At 51.6% G+C, this 22,372-nt stretch overlaps 1 protein-coding gene and 3 long non-coding RNA genes across 5 annotated transcripts in view; 1 reads left to right on the plus strand and 3 right to left on the minus strand.

Moving 5' to 3' along the window:
* Nucleotides 1-1,400: 1,400 nt before the first annotated feature.
* On the plus strand, nt 1,401-21,872 carry LOC138994057 (myosin-3). The gene is made up of 39 exons (XM_070393664.1): nt 1,401-1,604; nt 2,012-2,155; nt 2,586-2,742; nt 3,455-3,482; nt 3,837-3,945; nt 4,555-4,647; nt 5,360-5,423; nt 5,501-5,599; nt 6,428-6,531; nt 6,614-6,752; nt 7,191-7,309; nt 7,391-7,540; nt 8,267-8,437; nt 8,532-8,838; nt 8,955-9,025; nt 9,629-9,716; nt 9,797-9,914; nt 10,543-10,666; nt 10,754-10,890; nt 10,982-11,237; nt 11,423-11,665; nt 11,751-11,927; nt 12,059-12,204; nt 12,311-12,401; nt 12,803-13,192; nt 13,286-13,412; nt 15,098-15,216; nt 15,377-15,573; nt 16,177-16,360; nt 16,997-17,162; nt 17,661-17,785; nt 18,727-19,035; nt 19,131-19,334; nt 19,411-19,536; nt 20,414-20,584; nt 20,664-20,768; nt 20,917-21,012; nt 21,120-21,257; nt 21,810-21,872. The coding sequence occupies exons 1-39, from the start codon at nt 1,401-1,403 to the stop codon at nt 21,834-21,836; spliced, it is 5,823 nt and encodes a 1,940-aa protein (XP_070249765.1). The 3' UTR covers nt 21,837-21,872.
* Nucleotides 2,167-4,641, minus strand: LOC138994060 (uncharacterized). The gene is made up of 3 exons (XR_011468381.1): nt 4,515-4,641; nt 2,426-2,475; nt 2,167-2,250 (listed from the first exon to the last, which is right to left on the minus strand). It is a non-coding gene; the product is annotated as an uncharacterized lncRNA (long non-coding RNA).
* LOC138994058 (uncharacterized) overlaps nt 4,646-22,372 on the minus strand; it is a 38,943-nt gene continuing 21,216 nt past the window's right edge. Inside the window, exons 4-8 of one of the 2 annotated variants that reach the window (XR_011468378.1) lie at nt 21,097-21,325; nt 20,766-20,987; nt 13,260-13,467; nt 5,046-5,227; nt 4,646-4,712 (exon numbers count right to left, since the gene is read on the minus strand). This is a non-coding gene — a long non-coding RNA (uncharacterized lncRNA). Of the gene's footprint in view, nt 4,713-5,045; nt 5,228-9,749; nt 9,894-13,259; nt 13,468-20,765; nt 20,988-21,096; nt 21,326-22,372 lie in introns of those variants that run through there. The other variant, XR_011468379.1, reaches the window with a different exon arrangement.
* Nucleotides 15,682-17,989, minus strand: LOC138994059 (uncharacterized). The gene is made up of 3 exons (XR_011468380.1): nt 17,651-17,989; nt 16,988-17,132; nt 15,682-16,330 (listed from the first exon to the last, which is right to left on the minus strand). It is a non-coding gene; the product is annotated as an uncharacterized lncRNA (long non-coding RNA).

A 22,372-nucleotide genomic window follows, 5' to 3' on the forward strand; every position in this document is an offset into this window, starting at 1 on the left:
GAGGTTTCTCCCTGCCCCAGGCCTAGAACCACAAGCTTTTAGACAGAGATGCTGTTTTTATTGTCCACTTCTAATGGGAGGCATTGCAGACTGAACAACGGCCCAGAGTGGGCTGGTAAGAGCCAGGTTGGGGATAGTGGGGGCTTTTACTACCTTAATGGCTTACTTGTGGGTCCTGTCCCATCTGCTCCTCCAGCTTGTCTCTGGGGTAAGTTATTAGTCCTTTCTCCTTATTTACCTAATTTATCAAGAGCTGAATCGAATACAGAGGCAGAGTTGCCTCGAACAGACTGTCAAACTACAGCAGGAAGGCCGGGGAGGGTGGGGGGGTGGGGGGGTGGTAAGAGATCAACCGAAGGACTTGTATGCATGCATATAAGCATAACCAATGAACATAAGACACTGGGGGGTAGGGGAGGCCAGGGGATTGTCAAGGGCGGGGGGAAAAAGGAGAAATATGTAATACTCTTTGTAATAATTTAAGCAATAAAAAAAATATATATTAAAAAAAAAAAAGAGCTGAATCGAAGCTGGACCGGACGCCGCCAGGTGCTCTGAGCTTTCCTCTTGCGTTCTTTGCAGGTCTGATTTCCTGGGCTGCTGCGGCCTCATTGTCTGTTCTGTGTCTGTGACTCTCAGGTGAGAATTCTGGCCACGTCCCTGGCTGGCGGGAACCTGGGAGCTCAGACCAGGACAGGGAGGCTGGGGAGGAGCAGAGGGGCAGCACTTAGGAGACCTCCCAAAGGATGCGAGGTCAGATTCGACTGCTGTTCTCAGCAACTGGACCAGGGGTCCTCAAACTTTTTAAACAGGGGGCCAGTTCACTGTCCCTCAGACCGTTGGAGGGCTGGACTATAGTTTAAAAAAAAAAACTATGAACAAATTCCTATGCACACTGCACATATCTTATTTTGAAGTAAAAAAACAAAACGGGAACAAATACAATATTTGTATTTGCATGTGGCCCGCAGGCCGTAGTTTGAGGACCCCTGAACTGGAGGAAGCCCCGTTGCTTTCCTTGAGGGAGGAGGTGGCCACCTTCATTCAAAATGGTTCAAAAGTTCCTCAGCTATTTGTGACTGAGCAGGATCTCTTTGAAGAATGGCCTTTGTTTTTTATGGTGTTTATTCTAAAGCTTCCCTGGGCAACACCTGGGTTTTAAAGGGAGTGAGGTCCCGAGAGGGCTGGGCTCACCTCTAGGTCCCTCAGCCAGCTGAGCCTCAGATGACGAGGAGACGGGGTTACATGTGCTCCGCTGATTTTCCCAGCACTTACGTCTGTGGGTGGGGCTCCTGGGACCCAGCACAGCCTTGTCCGGAGCCATCGTAGAGCAGAGGTGGGCAGACCTGGAGCCTGCTGGGAGGCAGCGGCTCACGATGGCTTGCCTTGCAGCTGGCGCCATGAGCAGCGACACTGAAATGGAAGTGTTCGGCATGGCCGCTCCCTTCCTCCGCAAGTCGGAAAAGGAGAGGATCGAGGCGCAGAACCAGCCCTTTGACGCCAAAACCTATTGCTTTGTGGTCGACTCGAAGGAAGAGTACGCCAAGGGGAAAATTAAGAGTACCCAGGATGGGAAGGTCACGGTGGAAACCGAAGACAACCGGGTAAGCCCCGTCCAGGCCCGCATGGCCTCCTGGCTCTCCACCTGCTCCTCCAGGCCTGGTCCATGCATCGCCCCGCCCGGCCCTGCCCTGCCGCAAGTGGCCCTGGTGCCAGTGCGCCTCTCACAGCTTCACTGTGAGCTTCCGTGGAGAAAGCACCGCACATGCCGGTGCAGGTGGGAGACCTGACGCGGCTGATGAGAGGAGTTAGTGCCCACGTGGCAGAACCAAGTCTCCTGCTGGCAGCACCATCGCCACCTGCCCCCAAACGTGTCTCCCTCACTGCCAGCGGGCGTTTTCCCTGGTGCTCGCTCCGGACCAGGGCTCACCAGCCTCTTCGCGGGAGACATGTCCGCAGGGGGCACCCGCGCAGAGGACCCCTGGTGAGCACTGTGCCTCTCCCCTTTCAGACCCTGGTGGTCAAGCCGGAGGACGTGTATGCCATGAACCCGCCCAAGTTCGACCGGATCGAGGACATGGCCATGCTGACGCACCTGAACGAGCCGGCCGTGCTGTACAACCTCAAGGACCGCTACACCTCCTGGATGATCTACGTCCGTGCAGGGGGCGCCCTGGGGCCGCGGGCGGGTGGGGGAGGGGGAGAGGCCTGTGCGGTGATGGGATCTGGAGAGATTCGTGTTTGACTAAGCTGTTGAACAAAAGACAGGAAATGGAACCAAGAGGAAAGGGCGAAGAGAAGCTAGAAGATGAGAAAGCGAGGATGAATGGGACAGGAAGGAGAGGGGCTGGAGGAAGGAGGGCGGAGCAGGAGGTTCCAGCGGGGGAGCAGGAACCACAGGCTTTGGGTCTCAGCTGTCACTCACCAGCTGTGGGCGGCCCAGCCACGCCCCTGCTTGAGTCTCAGGGGCCTCACCTGTAAATAGAAATTACATGTTTCCTCCTCTACTAATTGATTGTGAAAAAATAACAAAGGCAAGGTTTTATATATATACACATGCATATATGCTTTTAACCCTCCCACAGACCTACTCCGGCCTCTTCTGTGTCACCGTCAACCCCTACAAGTGGCTGCCGGTGTATAACCCGGAGGTGGTGGATGGCTACCGAGGCAAAAAGCGCCAGGAGGCCCCGCCCCACATCTTCTCCATCTCTGACAACGCCTATCAGTTCATGCTGACTGGTAGGTTTCTGGGAGGAAGCCTGGAGTGGTGAGCAGGCGCTGGACAGGGCTCCGAGGAGCACCTTGTGGTCCTGAGCCTGCCCTATTCGGCCTGTGACCTCCGCACAAAGGAGACGGGGGTAAAGATGCTTAAAGAGCAGAAAGGGGCCAGTTCTCCGAGCCCCTTGCAAGCCCTGGTGAGAAGTGTGCATTTAATGCAAGTATTGGTTAAACCCTATGAAACTAAGATTTCTATGGGCCAAAACATTATTGACAATCTCACATGGTTCAACCCAATACAATCAGAAGCCACTGCCCGGTGACAAGCCACTGGCTGGTTTTAAGCAGGGGCTTAACCCCTCTGAGCCACATTCTCCAGCTCCCACATTGGGCTAAACCAGTGGTCGGCAAACTGCGGCTCACGAGCCACATGCAGCTTTTTGGCCCCTTGAGTGTGGCTCTTCCACAAAATACTGACTTCTGCGCATGGGCCACGAAGTTCCAATCGAACTGTACGTGCACACCCGCACGTGGTATTTTGTGGAAGAGCCACACTCAAGGAGCCAAAGAGCCGCATGTGGCTCTCGAGCCACAGTTTGCCGACCACTGGACTAAACTAACTGTGAGAGGGCAGAGGAATTGTGCATTGAACCGTGACTGCTTGAGAGGTGGGGCAAAGGGGGAAGCTCTTTTTATATTGCCATCAGCTCCGTTTTATTTTTGCTTCTGGCAGATCGTGAAAACCAGTCCATCCTGATCACGTAAGTGTCCGGGCGCAGGGCAGTGTCAAAGCCGTGGCTGCTGTCCCCGGTGCAGGAGGCAGCGGCGCCACGTGCTCTGTTCTGTCCACTGGAAAGTATTTAGAACAAAGTCCAAGCGAAAGATCTACTTGGGGTGGGCGGGAAGATACATGGGAGGCCTCAGAGCACTGGATTGCCCACCCCTGGGTCAGCTCAGCCGTGGGCTTCCCTGGGCCTCTGCCACTCTGTGTGATACATGTGTGTCTGACGTGGCTCACAATGTGTTCAGGCCTCTGTGTGGCATCTTGGAGAGACCGTCTATGCTAACAGAACTGGTTTCTCTCCCTCTCTCTCTCTCTCTCTCTCCCCCAACAGCGGAGAATCCGGGGCAGGGAAGACTGTGAATACCAAGAGGGTCATCCAGTACTTTGCAACAATTGCAGCAACTGGGGACCTTGCCAAGAAGAAGGACTCCAAAATGAAGGTGAGGAGATGAGGGAGGCTTGCTGCGTTTCCACGGCTGCTACCCTTTGTCTTAACTTCCCGGTGAGGGCACGGGAGGCAATACCCCTTCCCCAGGAAAGGCGAGCAGGCCAGGAGTTAACCCTGAAGGACAGTGGCATCTTAGGTGGCCCGTGCAGGGCTGATGGCACAGGACCAGACCCTGTCACTGTTCTGGAAAGGGAGGCTCTGAGGAAGGTCCGCTGGGAGCATCGCAGGGAGCTCCTTCTTTTATGGCAGAATCCATCCCCCCTCTTGAGAGAACTGCAGCGTGTACTCCCTTTCTAAGTGAAAACATTACAACAGTTAGAAGTGAATCAGACAACCTAACTGACTGGAGAGTCAAGGAATGCGGTATTAAAAGAACTTCAAGTCAAGTCCCTCACTATAGCTAAATAGAGCAACGTGGCAAAGGTGTGCTGAGTGAGACGTGCTTTGGCCTCAGATTGGCAAGGGGGAGGAGGGACTGGCTGTGCCCTGACTGCCAGGCACATGGACAGGCAGGAGCGATGGGGGGGGGGGGGGGGGGGGCGGGTGGGAAGCATTGCTTACTGCCGTTCCGCGGCTCCTTCCTCCCCTGACCCGTGCCCAGGGGACTCTGGAAGACCAGATCATCAGTGCCAACCCGCTGCTGGAAGCTTTCGGGAACGCCAAGACCGTGAGGAACGACAACTCCTCCCGCTTTGTGAGTCCGAATCCGGATACGCTGCGGTTTTCTCTGTGGCTTATGAGATAAGCAAGGTCCCCATCCTCACAGAGGTTACAGTCGGAGGGAAGAGACAGTGAAAGAACAAATCAACAAGATGGTTTCCGATAATGATACATTTGTATAAAGTTCAACAAGCAGGGCCTGTGATAGGGTAATGGGGCAGGGTCTCCTTCAGACAGTGTCGGCAGGGGAGGCCTCCAGGTTGGGGGGGAGGGGCCCATGAACCCTGAGCTCTGCAGGGTGAGGAGGAACAAAGGACAACACAAGACTCTGACATAGGAGGGGGCCTGCTGGTAGGGGAGCAGCTGCAGAGAGCTGGGCAGGGGGCGCCCATGAGGTGAGGGGAGAGGCAGAGAGACCTGTCACATAGGTACCTGTAGACTGTGAGGAACAGTTTGGATTTCACACAGGAAGCTCCGGAAGGATTCTACAGACAGGGAAGTGACATGGTATGATTTGCATCTAGAAAAAGACAAGTCTCTTACCTTGTTGGCTGCACATGTGGGGTGGTTTGGAGGGAGCGTGGAATAGAGGAATGGGGAGGAAGGCACATCATCTGGAAAGAGGAGGAGGAAGAGGAGGACATAAGTAATTTCCAGCCACAGGGAATAAGGCTCCTATCACCCAGCCCAGGAGGCTGCTGGGACGCTTGGAGCCATGGTAAATGCTGGGCTCCCTGTTCCCACAGGGCAAGTTCATCCGAATCCATTTCGGCACCACGGGGAAGCTGGCCTCTGCAGATATTGAAACTTGTAAGTAGATGCTCGGGACCGGATGTCTCAGGGAGGTGGGGGGCAGCTTGGAAAACAGTGCTGTGTTGTGTTCACAGATCTGCTGGAGAAATCAAGAGTGACTTTCCAGCTGAAGGCTGAGAGAAGCTACCACATCTTCTACCAGATTCTTTCCAACAAGAAGCCGGAGCTCATAGGTGAGCAAGTCCCCAGCGGGGCTGGTCTTTCAGGCACTTCGGCTCTGACATCACCAGTCCAGGTAGAGCCGCACCTATATACATAGGGGACTCCACAGACAACAAAGTTTGTTTTCTAAATGAGATGTAGGTATATTGACAGTGACGTGCCCATTTGAAAAAAATAAAACAAAACAAAACAAATCCGATGGGCAGCAACAGATGAAACCACTATTGAACTCAGCTCTGGTTTATTAAAGCCTTTTGAGCAGCTAAACATTTAATTGACATGTAGCGCCCCCTTGTGTTCGAGCACAGAAACCCATCTTTCACCAAATGCTGTGAGGCCAGTGCAAAAAGCAATGAGCAATCCAGCCTGTGGAGCGTCCCTGCCCTTTGTTCTGCACCTAAAGGGGCTTGTGCACACGCTCTTCCACACCCTTTGGCTGTGTTTGCTCAGCCTTCTGGTTCCAAGCCTGGGAACAGGCCGCAGCTTTTCAACCTGTGCTCCCCTCCCCCAGACTCTGCCAGCTTCCCTTTTACCTGCTCTGAACCTTCTTCACTAAGCACCATTTGCATGCAGAGCAAGACTTTAAATACTGCACTCTGCCTGGGTTCTTCCTCTACACTGCACAGGCCGGCTGCACTGTCTTCCCCGCACACTTTATATCCAGGCAGAGCCTGAGCACCGAGAGGCTGTTTAGAGATCTCTAACTCTAACTCTAACTCTAACTCTAAATCCAATTTGGGCTCCAGCAGTAAGAGATTCAAACCTGAACGTAGGAGCTCAAACCCACTGGTGGATGTTCTCTTCGAATCTATGCGACCTCCTCTAACTACTCATTTCAGAGCTGCTGCTGATTACGACCAACCCTTACGACTACCCGTTCATCAGCCAGGGCGAGATCCTGGTGGCCAGCATTGACGATGCGGAGGAGCTGCTGGCCACGGATGTAAGTAGAACAGAGAGAGGTGCGGGGTGCTCATCCTGGCCCCTGGGGTCAGCCGGCTGACGTGCTGTTCTTTCCATGCCAGAGTGCCATTGACATCCTGGGCTTCACTGCAGAGGAGAAGTCTGGGCTCTACAAGCTCACGGGCGCCGTGATGCACTATGGGAACATGAAGTTCAAGCAGAAGCAGCGGGAGGAGCAGGCAGAGCCTGACGGCACCGAAGGTACAAAGTCACCGAGACAGGGTGTGAGCCAAGCATGTCAAACTCCAGCTGGCGGGCCACATGCCGGGAGTTTGACATGCTTGGTGTAAGCCAAGGTCGGTGGGTGTTCGACTGAGGCTGTTTGAACCTCTCCAGGGCTCAGATGCCTGTAGGCACTGGTAGCACCCATGTTTGCCGAACGGCTAGAATGGCCCGGTTTCAGCTGCAATGAGCAGTGATCGAAGCTTTCTGGAACCCCTCTGCCTTTCAGACAATCTGCCATGTTCTCGGGGGGACTTAGCTTCCAGTGGCCGCATGTACGCCATTTAGAGATACAAAAAGTAAAACCCCCTGAGACAAACGGAGCCACCTCTGCAGCATCTGGATGACTTTCAAAGCGTCTCTTCTTCGTTGCCAACTTCAGGGCTTCCCTTTGAACCGTCTTTCTTCTCTTGGCAGTGGCTGACAAGACAGCCTACCTGATGGGCCTGAACTCCTCAGACCTCCTGAAAGCCCTGTGCTTCCCCCGGGTGAAAGTCGGGAATGAGTACGTGACCAAAGGTCAAACTGTGGACCAGGTAGGCGGCCCTTCGGGGCGGGGAAGGGATGCGGGTCCACGGCGGCCGCTGCCGGCAGGCTCATCCTGGTCTTGCCCACAGGTCCACCACGCTGTGAATGCCCTTTCCAAGTCAGTTTACGAAAAGCTGTTTCTGTGGATGGTCACTCGCATCAACCAGCAACTGGACACGAAGCTGCCAAGACAGCACTTCATTGGGGTTTTGGACATCGCTGGCTTCGAGATCTTCGAGGTTTGTGTTGCTCATGTTCATGCTTTTATGTGGCCCTTGTGAGGGAATTGGTTCTCATGATTCTGTAGGGGCGATCTTGAGGTGGCCGCCATGTCACAGAATCACATGTTGTAGGAAAACTAGACGGAGGGTGAATCAAGTAGAAGAGAATGTGAGGAGGGTTTGTATGATTTTAAGAGGGGTTGTATTACTTTAAGAGAGGGGAATATTTGTGTCAAGTACAATTTTAAAGGCTTAGCCCAATGAATAAAAAAAATCTCAAATGCAATTACTGACTTAGGGAGAGCCAAGCAAATAATTTGATAATAGGCCAATCATGCAATATTTTGCATAAATATCCTCCTAGCATAGAGCCATTCATCAAAGTGTACATTGGTGTCTACCAGATAGAAGACATGCAGGTAAATAAAAGATGAGCTTGCAGTCTGTAGAGGAAGATGAGAAGTATATAAGGCGCACTGGGGAGTAACTACAAAATAAGACTCTGTGGTGGGTGCACAGGCGAGGACCCAGCCCTGGGAGCTCAGGAGAGGGAGACACACCTGCTAGACGGAGGTGCAGAGGAGACTCCAAAGAGGAGGCATGGCCTGAGCTCGGCCCTGGAGACTGACCATATCTGAAAGTGAAATGAGCTGGCTGGAGCCGAGCAACGAGGGGGGAGGTGGACGGGCCTTTGCCTTAGAAAGAGGTCTAACTTTTCACATGAACATTGCATTTTGGTGTTAGTACAACAGCCTGGAGCAGCTGTGCATCAACTTCACCAACGAGAAACTGCAACAGTTTTTCAACCACCACATGTTCGTGCTGGAGCAGGAAGAGTACAAGAAGGAAGGCATCGAGTGGACGTTCATCGACTTCGGGATGGACCTGGCTGCCTGCATCGAACTCATCGAGAAGGTATCCTGTCTGTCCACTCAGTGGCCTCTCCTCGCACCCTCCGCTGTTCACCACCGCAGCTCTTGTTTACCACATGCATTTCGCCCTAATCTAGCCCATGGGCATCTTCTCCATCCTGGAGGAGGAGTGCATGTTCCCCAAGGCCACAGACACCTCCTTCAAGAACAAGCTGCATGACCAGCACCTGGGAAAGTCCAGCAATTTCCAGAAGCCCAAGGTCGTCAAAGGGAAGGCCGAGGCCCACTTCTCGCTGGTGCACTACGCGGGCACCGTGGACTACAGCGTCTCGGGCTGGCTGGAGAAGAACAAGGACCCCCTGAACGAGACCGTGGTCGGGCTGTACCAGAAGTCCTCCAACAGGCTCCTGGCTCACCTCTATGCCACCTTTGCTACCACGGACGGTAACCGACTCCCCAGAGTGCCCTGTAGTCATGCCTCCTCCTTCCAATTCAGCCCACAGGACCCCCAAATCCCTAGTGGCCTGCTAACAAGCGTGCGCCAACGTCATTTCTTCCAGTTGACAGCGGAAAGAAGAAAGTTGCCAAGAAGAAGGGCTCTTCCTTCCAAACTGTCTCTGCCCTTTTCAGGGTAAGGAAAACACGCGTTGATTTGCTTGTAGCTGGTTTGAGTCATTGCAACATGAGCAATGGAGAGATTCTAAACTCGTTTATTCGAGAACAGCAGTGTGGTCTTAATCTGGTCACTGTCACTTGGTGAGGTGCTGGTGTGATGATGTTTAAGGGAGGCCTGACAGAGGTAGGACTGGACCTTAAGGATCATTTGGTTCTGTAACTAGCCGGGCTGGCTGGGCTGGGAGTGGATCCTCCGCACAAACTTTCTCACTTGCCCGAAGGACACGGGCAGGAGCAACTCATTCACCCAGGGGGCTGCGTACATCTCTTGCATTGATTTCAGAGGGCATTTTCTACTTCGGTAGTCTCTGGCCCGCTGTGAAACAAAAGACTATTATTATATAAGGTTGTGGGTTTTGTGTGTGTGTGTGTGTGTGTGTGTGTGTGTGTGTGTTTTACCCACTCCTCTAGCCATAGGACTATTAAAAGAGTTAAATAGCTCCATCATTCTTTAGAATCCATGATAAGTTTAAAATATGCATCTTACTTTTCATTACAATATTTCTCTGTGTTTGGAAAAGCCTACAGTAAGCTGTCAAATGTAATCTTTTTCTTTCAGGAAAACCTGAACAAGCTAATGTCCAATTTAAGAACTACGCACCCTCACTTTGTGCGCTGTATAATTCCCAACGAAACCAAAACCCCAGGTGAGACAGCGGCGGCTCTCTGGGTGCGGCCGGTCTCCGGAAATGCTGTGCGGAGCTGATGTACTTGCTTCCTTCCTCAGGGGCCATGGAGCACAGCCTGGTCCTGCACCAGCTGCGCTGTAACGGCGTCCTGGAGGGCATCCGCATCTGCCGGAAGGGCTTCCCCAACCGCATTCTCTATGGGGATTTTAAACAAAGGTGTGTCTTAAATATTCTACACGATTCTTGATAAGATGTGCATATACTGGAAATTGAGAGAGAGAAATACTGATGAAAAAAAATCACTTCAACAGAACAGTTAGGGACCTTCCGTGTAATATGAATAACCTTCCACGTGACCACAGTGTACATCCTTCCTCCACGTTTTCTCAGGAGCTTATCTGATGTGCACATGGCAGAAAGCACCTGGACTGGGGATCGGGAGGCCTAGCCTCTAGGCCAGTGATGGCGAACCTATGACACGCGTGTCAGAGGTGACACGCAAACTCATTTTTCTGGTTGATTTTTCTTTGTTAAATGGCATTTAAATATATAAAATAAATATCAAAAATATAAGTCTTTGTTTTACTCTAGTTGCAAATATCAAAAAATTTCTATATGTGACACGGCACCAGAGTTAAGTTAGGGTTTTACAAAATGCTGACACGCCGAGCTCAAAAGGTTCGCCATCACTGGCCTAGGCCGTGACCCAGCATGTGATTACAGTGGCTTTCTTTCTCTTTCTGGACCTTGGCTTTCTTCACAGGAAGAGAGACTGAACTGGATGGTCTCCAAGGTTAATGATTTTGCTAATAGTCTCTGATTGCTTCTGTGTCTACAATGGCAGATACCGAGTGCTGAACGCCAGTGCAATCCCAGAGGGACAGTTCATCGACAGCAAGAAAGCTTGTGAAAAGCTGTTGGCCTCCATCGACATTGACCACACTCAGTACAAATTCGGACACACCAAGGTGAGCCTCAGTTCTGACAGCTGCTGGCCTTGAGTCCCTTGTCGACTTCCGCAGACACGGACTCACGCCGCCCTTCTCCCCTCTAAGGTGTTCTTCAAAGCTGGCTTGCTGGGAACCCTGGAAGAAATGCGCGATGACCGCCTGGCCAAACTGATCACTCGGACACAGGCTGTGTGCAGAGGGTTTCTCATGCGTGTGGAATTCCAGAAGATGGTGCAGAGAAGGTGAGTGGGGTCTGTATTCAGACATGAGGTCTTCTGAGGATGTTTTGGGGCGTGGGTGTCTCTCTGAGAAATAACCAATATATTTTTTTAGGGAGTCCATCTTCTGCATCCAGTACAACGTCCGCGCCTTCATGAACGTCAAGCACTGGCCCTGGATGAAGCTCTTCTTCAAGATCAAGCCCCTCCTCAAGAGTGCGGAGACCGAGAAGGAGATGGCCACCATGAAGGAAGAGTTCCAGAAGACCAAGGATGAACTGGCCAAGTCGGAGGCAAAGAGGAAGGAGCTGGAGGAGAAGCTGGTGACTCTCGTACAAGAGAAGAATGACCTGCTGCTCCAAGTACAGGCTGTATGTGTTTAGAGACCTTTTTGTTTTCACTTTTCTTCTAGAATCGATTATTTAAGAAAACTAGAATTTTGGTGGAAGTTTTGCTTTTCGGTTCAGATGCTTCATAAAGAACTTCATATATAACAAAATACTGGAATGTCACACGCCTTATCTCATTAAAGCAAATCACGATTCTTTTCTTAAAGGAAAGTGAAAACTTGTTGGATGCCGAGGAAAGGTGTGATCAACTGATCAAAGCCAAATTCCAGCTGGAGGCTAAAATCAAGGAGGTGACTGAGAGAGCCGAGGATGAGGAAGAGATCAATGCTGAGCTGACGGCCAAGAAGAGGAAACTGGAGGATGAATGTTCAGAACTGAAGAAAGACATTGATGACCTTGAGCTGACACTGGCCAAGGTTGAAAAGGAAAAGCATGCCACAGAGAACAAGGTACTCTCTGGGTCTTTCCCGTATGATGTTGTCATTGCAAACCAAGCTGTATCTCTTCTTACAGTTGCTTGTGGCTTCTTCTTAGGTTAAAAACCTGACTGAGGAGCTTGCTGGGTTGGATGAAACCATCGCAAAGTTAACCAGGGAGAAGAAGGCCCTCCAGGAGGCCCACCAGCAGACCCTGGATGACCTCCAAGCTGAAGAAGACAAAGTCAATTCTTTGAGTAAAACCAAGAGCAAACTGGAACAGCAAGTCGATGATGTAAGTAAACACTGCTAGTTGGCAGTCCTAGAACTTCAGGGTTGAAAGACTCCCCAACCCCCCACCCCCCAAAACAACAACCCTCTGGCGTAAAAGCATTTGTTCTCAAAAGGAAATGATGCCTTTTGCAGCTGGAAAACTCCCTAGAGCAAGAAAAGAAGCTCCGGGTAGACCTGGAACGGAACAAAAGGAAGCTGGAGGGAGACTTGAAGCTTGCCCACGAGTCCATATTAGATCTGGAGAATGACAAGCAACAGCTGGATGAAAGGCTCAAGAAGTATGCGCTCAAACCACTGGTTTCAATTTTGCAACTTACTGAGTGATTTAACTTCTGCAAGTTAACTGGTATTTTGTCTTCACACATTCTCCATTTCCCTTCACAGGAAGGATTTTGAATATAGTCAACTGCAGAGCAAAGTGGAAGATGAGCAGACCCTAGGCCTCCAGTTTCAGAAGAAAATCAAAGAGCTCCAGGTAGGAGGTGTTGGGGATTTCTCTTTTACATGTGGTCACTCACAGTGCACTGGGTGTTCTGTGCTACAAGCCATTTTGAGCAAGTGGTCATGCCATGGGCCTGCCTGCCTCAGCAGTTTCCTTTCTGCTAGGTGCCAGAGCGTGTGAATAATGTTTTATATAATCTTAAGTAAAATCCATAATTGAAATATTTGAGTCAACAGTTCATTGGATGGACAATATCCTGGGTTGATCACTGTGGGGTAAGGACCATGTTGGTGCAGGAAAAGGTCATATTAAAGAAAATTAGCAATCTTCCTAGCTCTCTGGGAGCGGTTCCAGAATTGGTTTGTTAATGGGGATGGAAACTAGCCTGCTCTTGGCATGCCGAGTGAGTGGCTCGGGGGCTGACTGGCTCACAGGCTCGCATCGAGGAGCTGGAAGAAGAGATTGAGGCGGAGAGGGCGACTCGTGCAAAGGCAGAGAAACAGCGCAGCGACTACGCCCGGGAACTGGAGGAGCTGAGTGAGCGGCTGGAGGAGGCTGGAGGCGTCACCTCCACCCAGATCGAGCTGAACAAGAAGCGGGAGGCCGAGTTCCTGAAACTGCGCAGGGACCTGGAGGAGGCCACCCTGCAGCACGAAGCCACGGCGGCTGCTCTGAGGAAGAAGCACGGGGACAGTGTGGCCGAGCTCGCCGAGCAGATAGACAACCTGCAGAGGGTCAAGCAGAAGCTGGAGAAGGAGAAGAGCGAGTTCAAATTGGAGATCGACGACCTCGCCAGCAACGTGGAGAGTGTGTCGAAATCCAAGGTACCTGGGCACAATGCTTTGGATGCAAGAGACCTCTTGGGTCATTCAAATCTCAAGACTGACTTACTTTTCTCCTCTTTCTCCATCCTTTAGGCAAATCTGGAAAAAATATGCCGAACTCTGGAGGATCAGCTAAGTGAGGCCAGGGGCAAGAACGAGGAGGCTCAGAGGAGCATGAGTGAGCTGACGGCACAGAAGTCTCGTCTTCAGACAGAGGCTGGTGAGCGATGGGAGACGGGGAGGGGCGCCACCTCAGGGAGTCCTAACAGGAGCAACTGGGCAAAACAAAAGACTTTGTTTGGGGGAGAATTTCTACAAAAGTACTTTTTCAGGAAAGAAACTATTGAAATAACCCAGGAAAAGAGCTGCTCGAAATATTCTGAAGGGGGAGAACAGAGTGCGAGTTCAGTAAAAACAAGAGAGAGAGGCAGGCCAGAAAGAGAAGGGACTCAAACTGTCATGTGGTTGAAACTCTTTCAGAAGGAATAGAACCTGAGCTGAAAGAGGCTGAGAGGAAGAACTCGGGCTAGAAACGGAGCCCCAGGGCCTTCCTACTTCTTGCTGCACATGTTTTCAGATTGTCTGCGATCAAGACAATAAGGAAAGGAACATGGCCACTATGCACGGGCTCTCGGTGTGCACTCAATATTAGGGGACATTACTGGGGCTTTTCCTGGGAATGTGGCTGCCCCAGCCCTGGTCCTGCAGCCCATCATCGCAGGTGGACCAACCCCTCACCAGCAGCCACCACAAGGCAGTGAAGACAGGAAGTTTTTTTTTTTTATTGCTAAAAAAAAACCTCCTCACCCCTCCCCCCCCCGCCCTTGACAGTCCCCTGGCCTCCCTTACCCCCCAGTGTCTTATGTCCATTAGTTATGCTTATATGCATGCATACAAGTCCTTCGGTTGATCTCTTACCCCCCTCCCTCCTGCCCCCCAACCCTCCCTGGCCTTCCCGCTGCAGTTTGACAATCAGTTTGAGGCAGCTCTGCCTCTGTATCTATTATTGTTCAAAAGTTTGTAATGGTTTTTATTATCCATGAATGAGTGAGATCATGTGGTATTTTTCCTTCATTGACTGGCTTACTTCACTTAGCATAATGCTCTCCAGTTCCATCCATGCTGTTGCAAATGGTAAGAGTTCCTTCTTTTTTACAGCAGCATAGTATTCCATCATGTAGATGTACCACAGTTTTCTAATCCATTCATCTACTGATGGGCACTTAGGCTGTTTCCAGATCTTAGCTATGGTGAATTGTGCTGCTGTGAACATAGGGGTGCATATATCCTTTCTGATTGGTGTTTCTGGTTTCTTGGGATATATTCCTAGAAGTGGGATCACAGGGTCAAATGGGAGTTCCATTTTTAGTTTTTTGAGGAAACTCCATACTGGAAGACAGGAAGTTTAGTTGTCATTCCAAAATAACCTTCGGATTCTAGAGTCCTAAAGCCTCTCACCCCCTCCTTTCTTCTCTTACCTCCGTATACATGCAAACCTGAACTTAGCATATTCATCCAGCAGACTACCTTCAAATCGTTAGCGATAGCGAGTCCTTGGAAAAGCACTATTTCCCTTAATGACAAATCAACAAACAGCTGGAAACACCAGCCACTGGGAGGTCTGAAGGGAGTGTTTCCGTGTTCCTGGTCATGTCTAAATTTACACTTGTCCCCATGAGTTATGTTGACAGAGTCACTTCACATTTCTAGTCATTTACAACAATACTTACCAGGTCGGGCTTTCATTTTCCTTCTCATGGACTCACCCCTTCACCCCCAAGAAAGGACCACACCTTATCATTTACTCTCTCCCCAGATCTTCTTACAGTGGCTTACACACTATAGGAACTTGCTAAGTGAATGAATTGATGGGTGCGCTCATGAAACCTTTCTTTCTGGACACAGGGGAGCTGAGTCGCCAACTGGAAGAAAAGGAAAGTATAGTATCCCAACTCTCTAGGAGCAAGCAAGCTTTCACCCAGCAAACAGAGGAGCTCAAGAGGCAGCTGGAGGAAGAGAACAAGGTACTATCTGAGCGAGCGCTTCTCTGAGCTAGTTTTCAAGTACCACCGGGCAACTTTGTTCAGTAGGTGCTGAGAGGAGGAACAGACTTGGATTGTGACAGGCACACGGCATTAAAATATCAATCCCCCAGGGGCTCCTCTCTTTCTTAACCATTTTTAGGCCAAGAACGCCCTGGCCCACGCCCTGCAGTCCTCCCGCCATGACTGTGACCTGCTACGGGAACAGTACGAGGAGGAGCAGGAAGCCAAGGCCGAGCTGCAGAGGGCGCTGTCCAAGGCCAACAGCGAGGTTGCCCAGTGGAGGACCAAATACGAGACGGACGCCATCCAGCGCACCGAGGAGCTGGAGGAGGCCAAGTGCGCAACTCTATTTACCTTTAGAACTTGAACCCTTAAATGAGTGGTTCTCAACCTGTGGGTCGAGACCCCATTTGGGGGTCGAACGACCCTTTCACAGGGGTCGCCTAAGACCATCGGAAAACACATATATAATTACAGATTGTTTTTGTGGTTAATCACTAGGCTTTAATTATGTTCAATTTGTAACAATGAAATTGGGGGTCACCACAACATGAGGAACTGTATTAAAGGGTCACAGCATTAGGAAGGTTGAGAACCACTGCCTTAAGTGATCATGTGACTGAGGGCACTGACTTTAGAACTGCTAGGGAATGAACTTGTTTTGTGACTAGATGTCCCCCCATCTCACGCCTTTGCGTGCGGCGCTGTGCCATTGGAGGGACCCGTCTTTGCGCATTTCCTAAGACAGGCCACTTGGATCTTGGCTAGAGGCAAGGCAGGCTGTGGGTCACTGATTTCTAGCAGCCAGGAGGCTCTCCTGAGCTTAGGAGAGCAAATGCACGTTTGAATCACAAGGTTGGTGATTCCAACATGATGAACAGTGAAGTCCAAGAGCCTGGAAACTGAAACGGCACCTGCCTCTCTTTCCCATCCTCCAAGGAAAAAGCTCGCTCAGCGCCTTCAAGATTCCGAGGAACAGGTTGAGGCAGTGAATGCGAAGTGCGCTTCCTTGGAGAAGACCAAGCAGAGGCTGCAAGGGGAGGTCGAGGATCTGATGGTGGACGTGGAAAGAGCCAACTCCATGGCAGCAGCTCTGGACAAGAAGCAGAGGAACTTTGACAAGGTGCGGGGTCAGCCCTGTCCTGCTGAACACTGTGATGCGGGGAATGCCTGTGGTTTGTGAGGAGGAGACTGGGTCCCCTCCTGCCCTGCTGCACAGGGCCCTGTGAGGTTGGGCCAGTCCCCGAACTTCACTGAGCTCTGGTTTCCTCCTCTGTAAAATGAAATGGGAGTGGGATGGGGCTGGAGTTCCTTTCAAACATTGGCAGTGGAGACAAACATCCCCCCCCCCTCCCCAACGTGCCCTCTGCTGGACTCTGTGGGTAGCTGACGCGCAGGAACAGAACCTGGGCACTAGGAGAAGCTTTCTGGGAGCCCCCTGGTGAGATGGCAGAAAGGTTGAGTTGAACCAAAGTTTTAATGAAATCTTTAAAAGTGCAGGCCCATTTCCATGTTAGGAAAAGGGTAATTATGCTCAGCTAATTCCTTCTCAGAGGATCCATTTGCTTGTTGGAGACAATCATTACTGAGCAGTTATGGATCTTGAATAAATCCACAGAACAAAATCTTAGCTAGTCCACCAATGAAGAGCAAGGAGCTGGGCAAGAGACACCCCAACTCTGAGCTTTCCCTCAGGGCGGCATGTAGTTAGAAGCTGGGGGCGGAGCTAGTCAGCGGGCCACCTCCTTGCCTGTCCCAGGTGCTGGCCGAATGGAAAACGAAGTCCCAGGAGAGCCAGGCGGAGCTGGAGGCGGCCCTGAAGGAATCCCGCACCCTGAGCACCGAACTCTTCAAACTGAAAAACGCCTACGAAGAAGCCTTAGATCAACTTGAAACTGTGAAACGAGAAAACAAGAACTTGGAGCGTAAGCAGTTTAAACCTCCTGAAACCTCCCTCTCCCAGCTGCCGAGTGTGTGCGGGAGAGGGTGACGCCGGCTCCCATTTCTGTGCCGCGGGCTCAAAGAGCGTTCATAGAAGGGGCTATGTTGGGGTCTTTCTCTCTAGAACAGTGGTTCTCAACCTTCCTGATGCCACGACCCTTTAATACAGTTCCTCACGTTGTGGTGACCCCCAATTTCATTGTTACAAATTGAACATAATGAAAGCATAGTGATGAATCACAAAAACAATATGTAATTATATATGTGTTTTCCGATGGTCTTAGGCGATCCCTGTGAAAGGGTCGTTCGACCCCCAAAGGGGTAGCGGCCCACAGGTTGAGAACGGCTGCTCTAGAGCATCTTATCTGTAGGAAACAGCGTCCTTAGAATTGAATGAACTAGTGAAAAGGATTTAGTTGATGCCACCTGCCCGGGAACCCGTGCAGAGGGGTTCAAATGCATCACAACTCACTTCTTTGCAGAGGAGATAGCAGACCTCACAGAACAAATTGCTGAGAATGGCAAAACCATCCATGAACTGGAGAAATCGAGAAAGCAGATCGAGCTGGAGAAGGCAGACATCCAGCTGGCTCTGGAGGAAGCGGAGGTGAGCGGACGCTGGGGTGGCGCAGGCGCCATGAGGCCATGGTGGGTGCCACCCTGGCAGGCTAGCTGGTCCCACTGTCTTCATTGTTGTCTCCGTAGAACCCACAGTCTGAAATCTGCACCCTTCCTATCAAACAGCATAACTGCGAGGTTGAATGGGATACTACTGTGAATTGTTTTAAATGTATTGGGAAAATCATTACACTTAAAATAGGTCTAAAAATGAGATTTTACAAAATCTTCGATGAGTTTAAAATATGCACAAGGTTTCCCGGCTGTGGTGGCCCAGTGGATTGAGCATTGTCCCATGGACCAAGGGGTCCCGGGTTCGAGTGCAGGTCAGGACACATGCCTGGGTTGTAGGCTCGATCCCCAGTGGGGGGCGTGCAGGAGGCAGCCAATCAATTAGTCTCTTTCATCATTGGTGTTTCTGTCTCTCTCTTCCTTTCCCTTCCTCTCTGAAATCAATAAAAATATATTTAAAAAATATACACAAGGTGTTATACGCTCCTAAGAAATATGATCATTGCCGTAGCCGGTTTGGCTCAATGGATAGAGCATCACCCTGTGGACTGAAAGGCCCCAGGTTTGATTCAGGTCAAGGGCACATGCCGGGTTGTGGGCTTGATCCAAGTAGGGGGCGTGCAGGAGGCAGCCAATCAATGATTCTCTATCATCATTGATGTTTCTCTACCTTCCTCTCTGAAATCAATAAAAATATATTAAAAAAAGAAATATGATCATTTAATGTTATCATTTCCTGATGATATAACCTAAACAAATAGTAAGGAAACATTTAATTTCTGCACTGAAGATAAATTAGGGATTTTGAATTGCAGAGTTAGGGTTATGAACATTCCATTGAAGCTTTATCACCCAGAAGGGCAGTGTGGCAGGCATGGCACCATTTCCGGCACTATTCCCGTGTTTTGTTCTTTAAAGGCTGCCCTTGAGCACGAAGAGGCCAAGATCCTCCGAGTCCAGCTGGAATTGACCCAGGTGAAATCGGAAATTGACAGAAAGATCGCCGAGAAAGATGAAGAGATTGAGCAGCTGAAGAGAAACTCCCAGAGAACGGTGGAGACGATGCAGAGCGCGCTGGACGCCGAAGTGCGCAGCAGGAACGAGGCCATCCGGATCAAGAAGAAGATGGAGGGGGACCTGAACGAAATTGAGATCCAGCTGAGCCACGCCAACCGCCAGGCTGCCGAGACCCTCAAGCACCTCCGGGGTGTCCAGGGACAGCTGAAGGTTCGAGAGCGCTCCGGGTGGAAACCTCTCCTGCCTCAAACACTCAGAGGTCCTAACGCTGACCTTCCACGAGACCTTCCCTTTTCTCTGGCCAGGACACCCAGCTACACCTGGATGATGCCCTCCGGGGCCAGGAGGACCTGAAGGAGCAGCTGGCGATCGTGGAGCGCAGAGCCAACCTGCTGCAGGCCGAGGTGGAGGAGCTGCGGGCGTCGCTGGAGCAGACGGAGAGGGCCCGGAAGCTGGCCGAACAAGAGCTCCTGGACTCCAACGAGAGAGTGCAGCTGCTGCACGCCCAGGTGTGCGCAGGGAGGCGGGGAGGCAGGGGGCGACTCAGCCCCGGACGCCTGGGTAACCCCGCTCCTCTTACCCCAGAACACCAGCCTCATACACACCAAGAAGAAGCTGGAGACAGACCTCATGCAGCTCCAGAGCGAGGTTGAAGATGCCAGCAGGGATGCAAGGAATGCGGAAGAGAAAGCAAAGAAGGCCATCACAGATGTGAGCTTTCCCCCGCGCCCGTGTGGCAGCCCTGACCGTGTCATCAAAGCCCCTGCCCTCTCCCAACCCCGAGACAGTTCCCCCTGAGACAGGTGGGGCTCCCTCAGGGCACATGTGGGGTGCATTCTGCTCTGAAACCACTGCCCACCTCCCTCAAACTCAGCTGTCCTCTCCTGCACATTTAAAAGGAGGATATGAGAAATACAGAGCACAGAAAAAAACAAAAAGACCAGGAAGGATTACATTCTGTCTCTTATGCCCAAGGGGGCCATGCTCTTCTCTCCCTCCACATATGACTTATTCCACATATAAAAGTGAGACCGACAGCTGTCAATATTCACCACATTTCACCTCACAAGAAGCCATGTGGCTTCCAGCAGCACCGCTTTCTGGGCTCAGATGTCTTCTCACCGAGGCCACAGCGCCCACAGCGCCACCTGCTGCCTGAGGAAGACATTACCTTGCAACTATTTTGCTCTCCTGCGGGTTCAGGCACACCCTGATTCCCTAGCGGCCTTCCCTTAAGCTCCCTACCCCCATACCTGTGATGCCAGGTAGCAAAGCAACCTTCTCTACGTTTCAGATCCCTTTGAGAAAATATATCGGTGATCACGTGATAACAAAAGAATTTCCTTGGGTGGGCAAAGTTCCCAGGAGGCCAGTGTAAGAAACGAAGAAAGCATTTCCCAGCCAGTCCCCGAGGTTCCTCTCTGTGCCTAGTGTAGCCCATTTCATATTCGCTATGAAGGGTGGGCTCATCACCTTAGCCATGGCCCTTTCTGTTAGCGTGGCTCTGGTCCTCTGGCCACCCGGGCTCGGGCAGCTCCTTGGCGCCTGACCCCTGCCTGCATCTTAGTGGCTGTGATTGGCTTTGCAGGCGGCCATGATGGCCGAGGAGCTGAAGAAGGAGCAGGACACCAGCGCCCACCTGGAGCGGATGAAGAAGAACCTGGAGCAGACAGTGAAGGACCTGCAGCACCGTCTGGATGAGGCTGAGCAGCTGGCCCTGAAGGGCGGGAAGAAGCAGATCCAGAAACTGGAGACGCGGGTACTCGCCGTGCAAACAGCTTCCCAGCTCCTCCCGTTGGGGCTCCAGCCCCAGACTAACCCCCCAATCGTGTCCCCAGATCCGAGAGCTGGAGCTGGAGCTTGAAGGGGAGCAGAAGAAGAACACCGAGTCCGTGAAGGGCCTGCGGAAATATGAGCGGCGGGTCAAGGAGCTAACTTACCAGGTGAGTGGGAAGGACTCCGGGGCCTTTCTTCTCCGTAAAGTGCAAACGACACCTCGGTTCTGTCTTGGAGATACAGGAGGACACGCTTCAGCCCCAGGAGCCTGGCCGGACCTCACCCGGCTCTCCATCCCCATGTTCCCGTTTCTAGAGTGAAGAGGACAGGAAGAATGTGCTGCGACTGCAGGATCTGGTGGACAAGCTTCAAGTGAAAGTCAAGACCTACAAGAGGCAGGCGGAGGAGGCTGTAAGTCAGCCGCGTGCGGGGCTCGGAACGGCAGCCGGTGTGTTTCTCGCAGGGAGCGCTCAGGGGGGTGCACGCTGACCTCACCTGCCCGGGCGCTTTGGTTTCAGGATGAACAAGCCAACGCGCATCTCACCAAATTCCGAAAAGCTCAGCATGAGCTCGAGGAGGCTGAAGAACGGGCCGATATTGCAGAATCCCAAGTCAATAAGCTTCGAGCTAAGACCCGAGACTTCACCCCCGGCAGGGTAGGTGGCTCCCGCTGGAGCGAGACGGAGGGCAGCAGATGCGTGCATGACTCGCAGCCCCTGGTGACCTGGGAAGGACCCGCTGTGATGTAGACATTTTTGAACTGGAAGGGGCCTTAGAGAGCCCTCAGCGTTAGAGCTGTGGACCCTGGGTTCAGGAAGGGAAGGGGTTTGCTAAGGTCGCAGAGCTGAGAACAGCCCTGCTAGAACGCTGTTCTGAGTCGCACTGAAAGACACGCCATTCTGGAAAGGAAGGAAAGGTTCCCACTGAGACCTTTCAGTGCTCTCTGCTGGCACCGTCCTCAGTCATGTTCCATGTCGATACCTGTAGGAGGAAGCCCAGTGTGTGGGGCTAGTTCTCTCAGGGCCAGTTTCTCATCTCTGGGTGAGTTCCTCCATGTGTGCCATTGTGCATTCTCCTGAGTTCCAACAAACACCCCACGTCCCACTGAAATATACAAGCAAGCAACTGCCGGCCGCTCGCCAGCAGAGGGCGCAGGGGGCAATGTGTCGGCCACTTGCCCTAACTCAGGCTGCCCGCTGTCTTTGCAGATGGTGGTCCATGAGAGTGAGGAGTGAGCAACCCTCTTCTGGAACAGGGCAGAAGATATGCAAAATGTATATTTTCATGGTACCTGGCCATTTTACTTAATTTCCAAGGGACTGCTTTTCACCTGCAATAAACTTTGCTTTGTTTTCAGTCGGGGGCTCTTTCATTGTTTTCTCTTAGTGGTGGGGAAGTGGTTCATTGTTTGGTGATTTTAGTGCTTAATGTTGAAATCTCAGTAAGCTGATGGCTTGATCAACTGGTGCGTGTTTGTGGAGACAAACAGAGATTGCTCTTGTTCAAATTTGAGATTAGCTCAGAAAGAAAAAGTGCTCCTAGGGTAACCCCAGCTTTGGCAGTGGGAGGAGGAGAAGAGGACCAGTTTGTCAAGAGGCATCTCTCAATATGGCATGCGGGAAACCCAAGTTGAATAGGGTTAAAGGCAAGGGATTCCCCTCCCCCAATTCTATCAGGGAACCTCTGGGAAGTCTGCTGGGCAGACTTCACACAAGCACTGTGCTAACTCTTAGAAATGCACAAATGAAGACCATACACGGGGAACCTGCCA

The sequence above is a fragment of the Myotis yumanensis genome, unplaced genomic scaffold (genome assembly GCF_028538775.1).
Source record: "Myotis yumanensis isolate MYYU_CA2020_CCGP unplaced genomic scaffold, mMyoYum1.0.hap1 SCAF_16, whole genome shotgun sequence".
NCBI lineage: Eukaryota > Metazoa > Chordata > Mammalia > Chiroptera > Vespertilionidae > Myotis > Myotis yumanensis.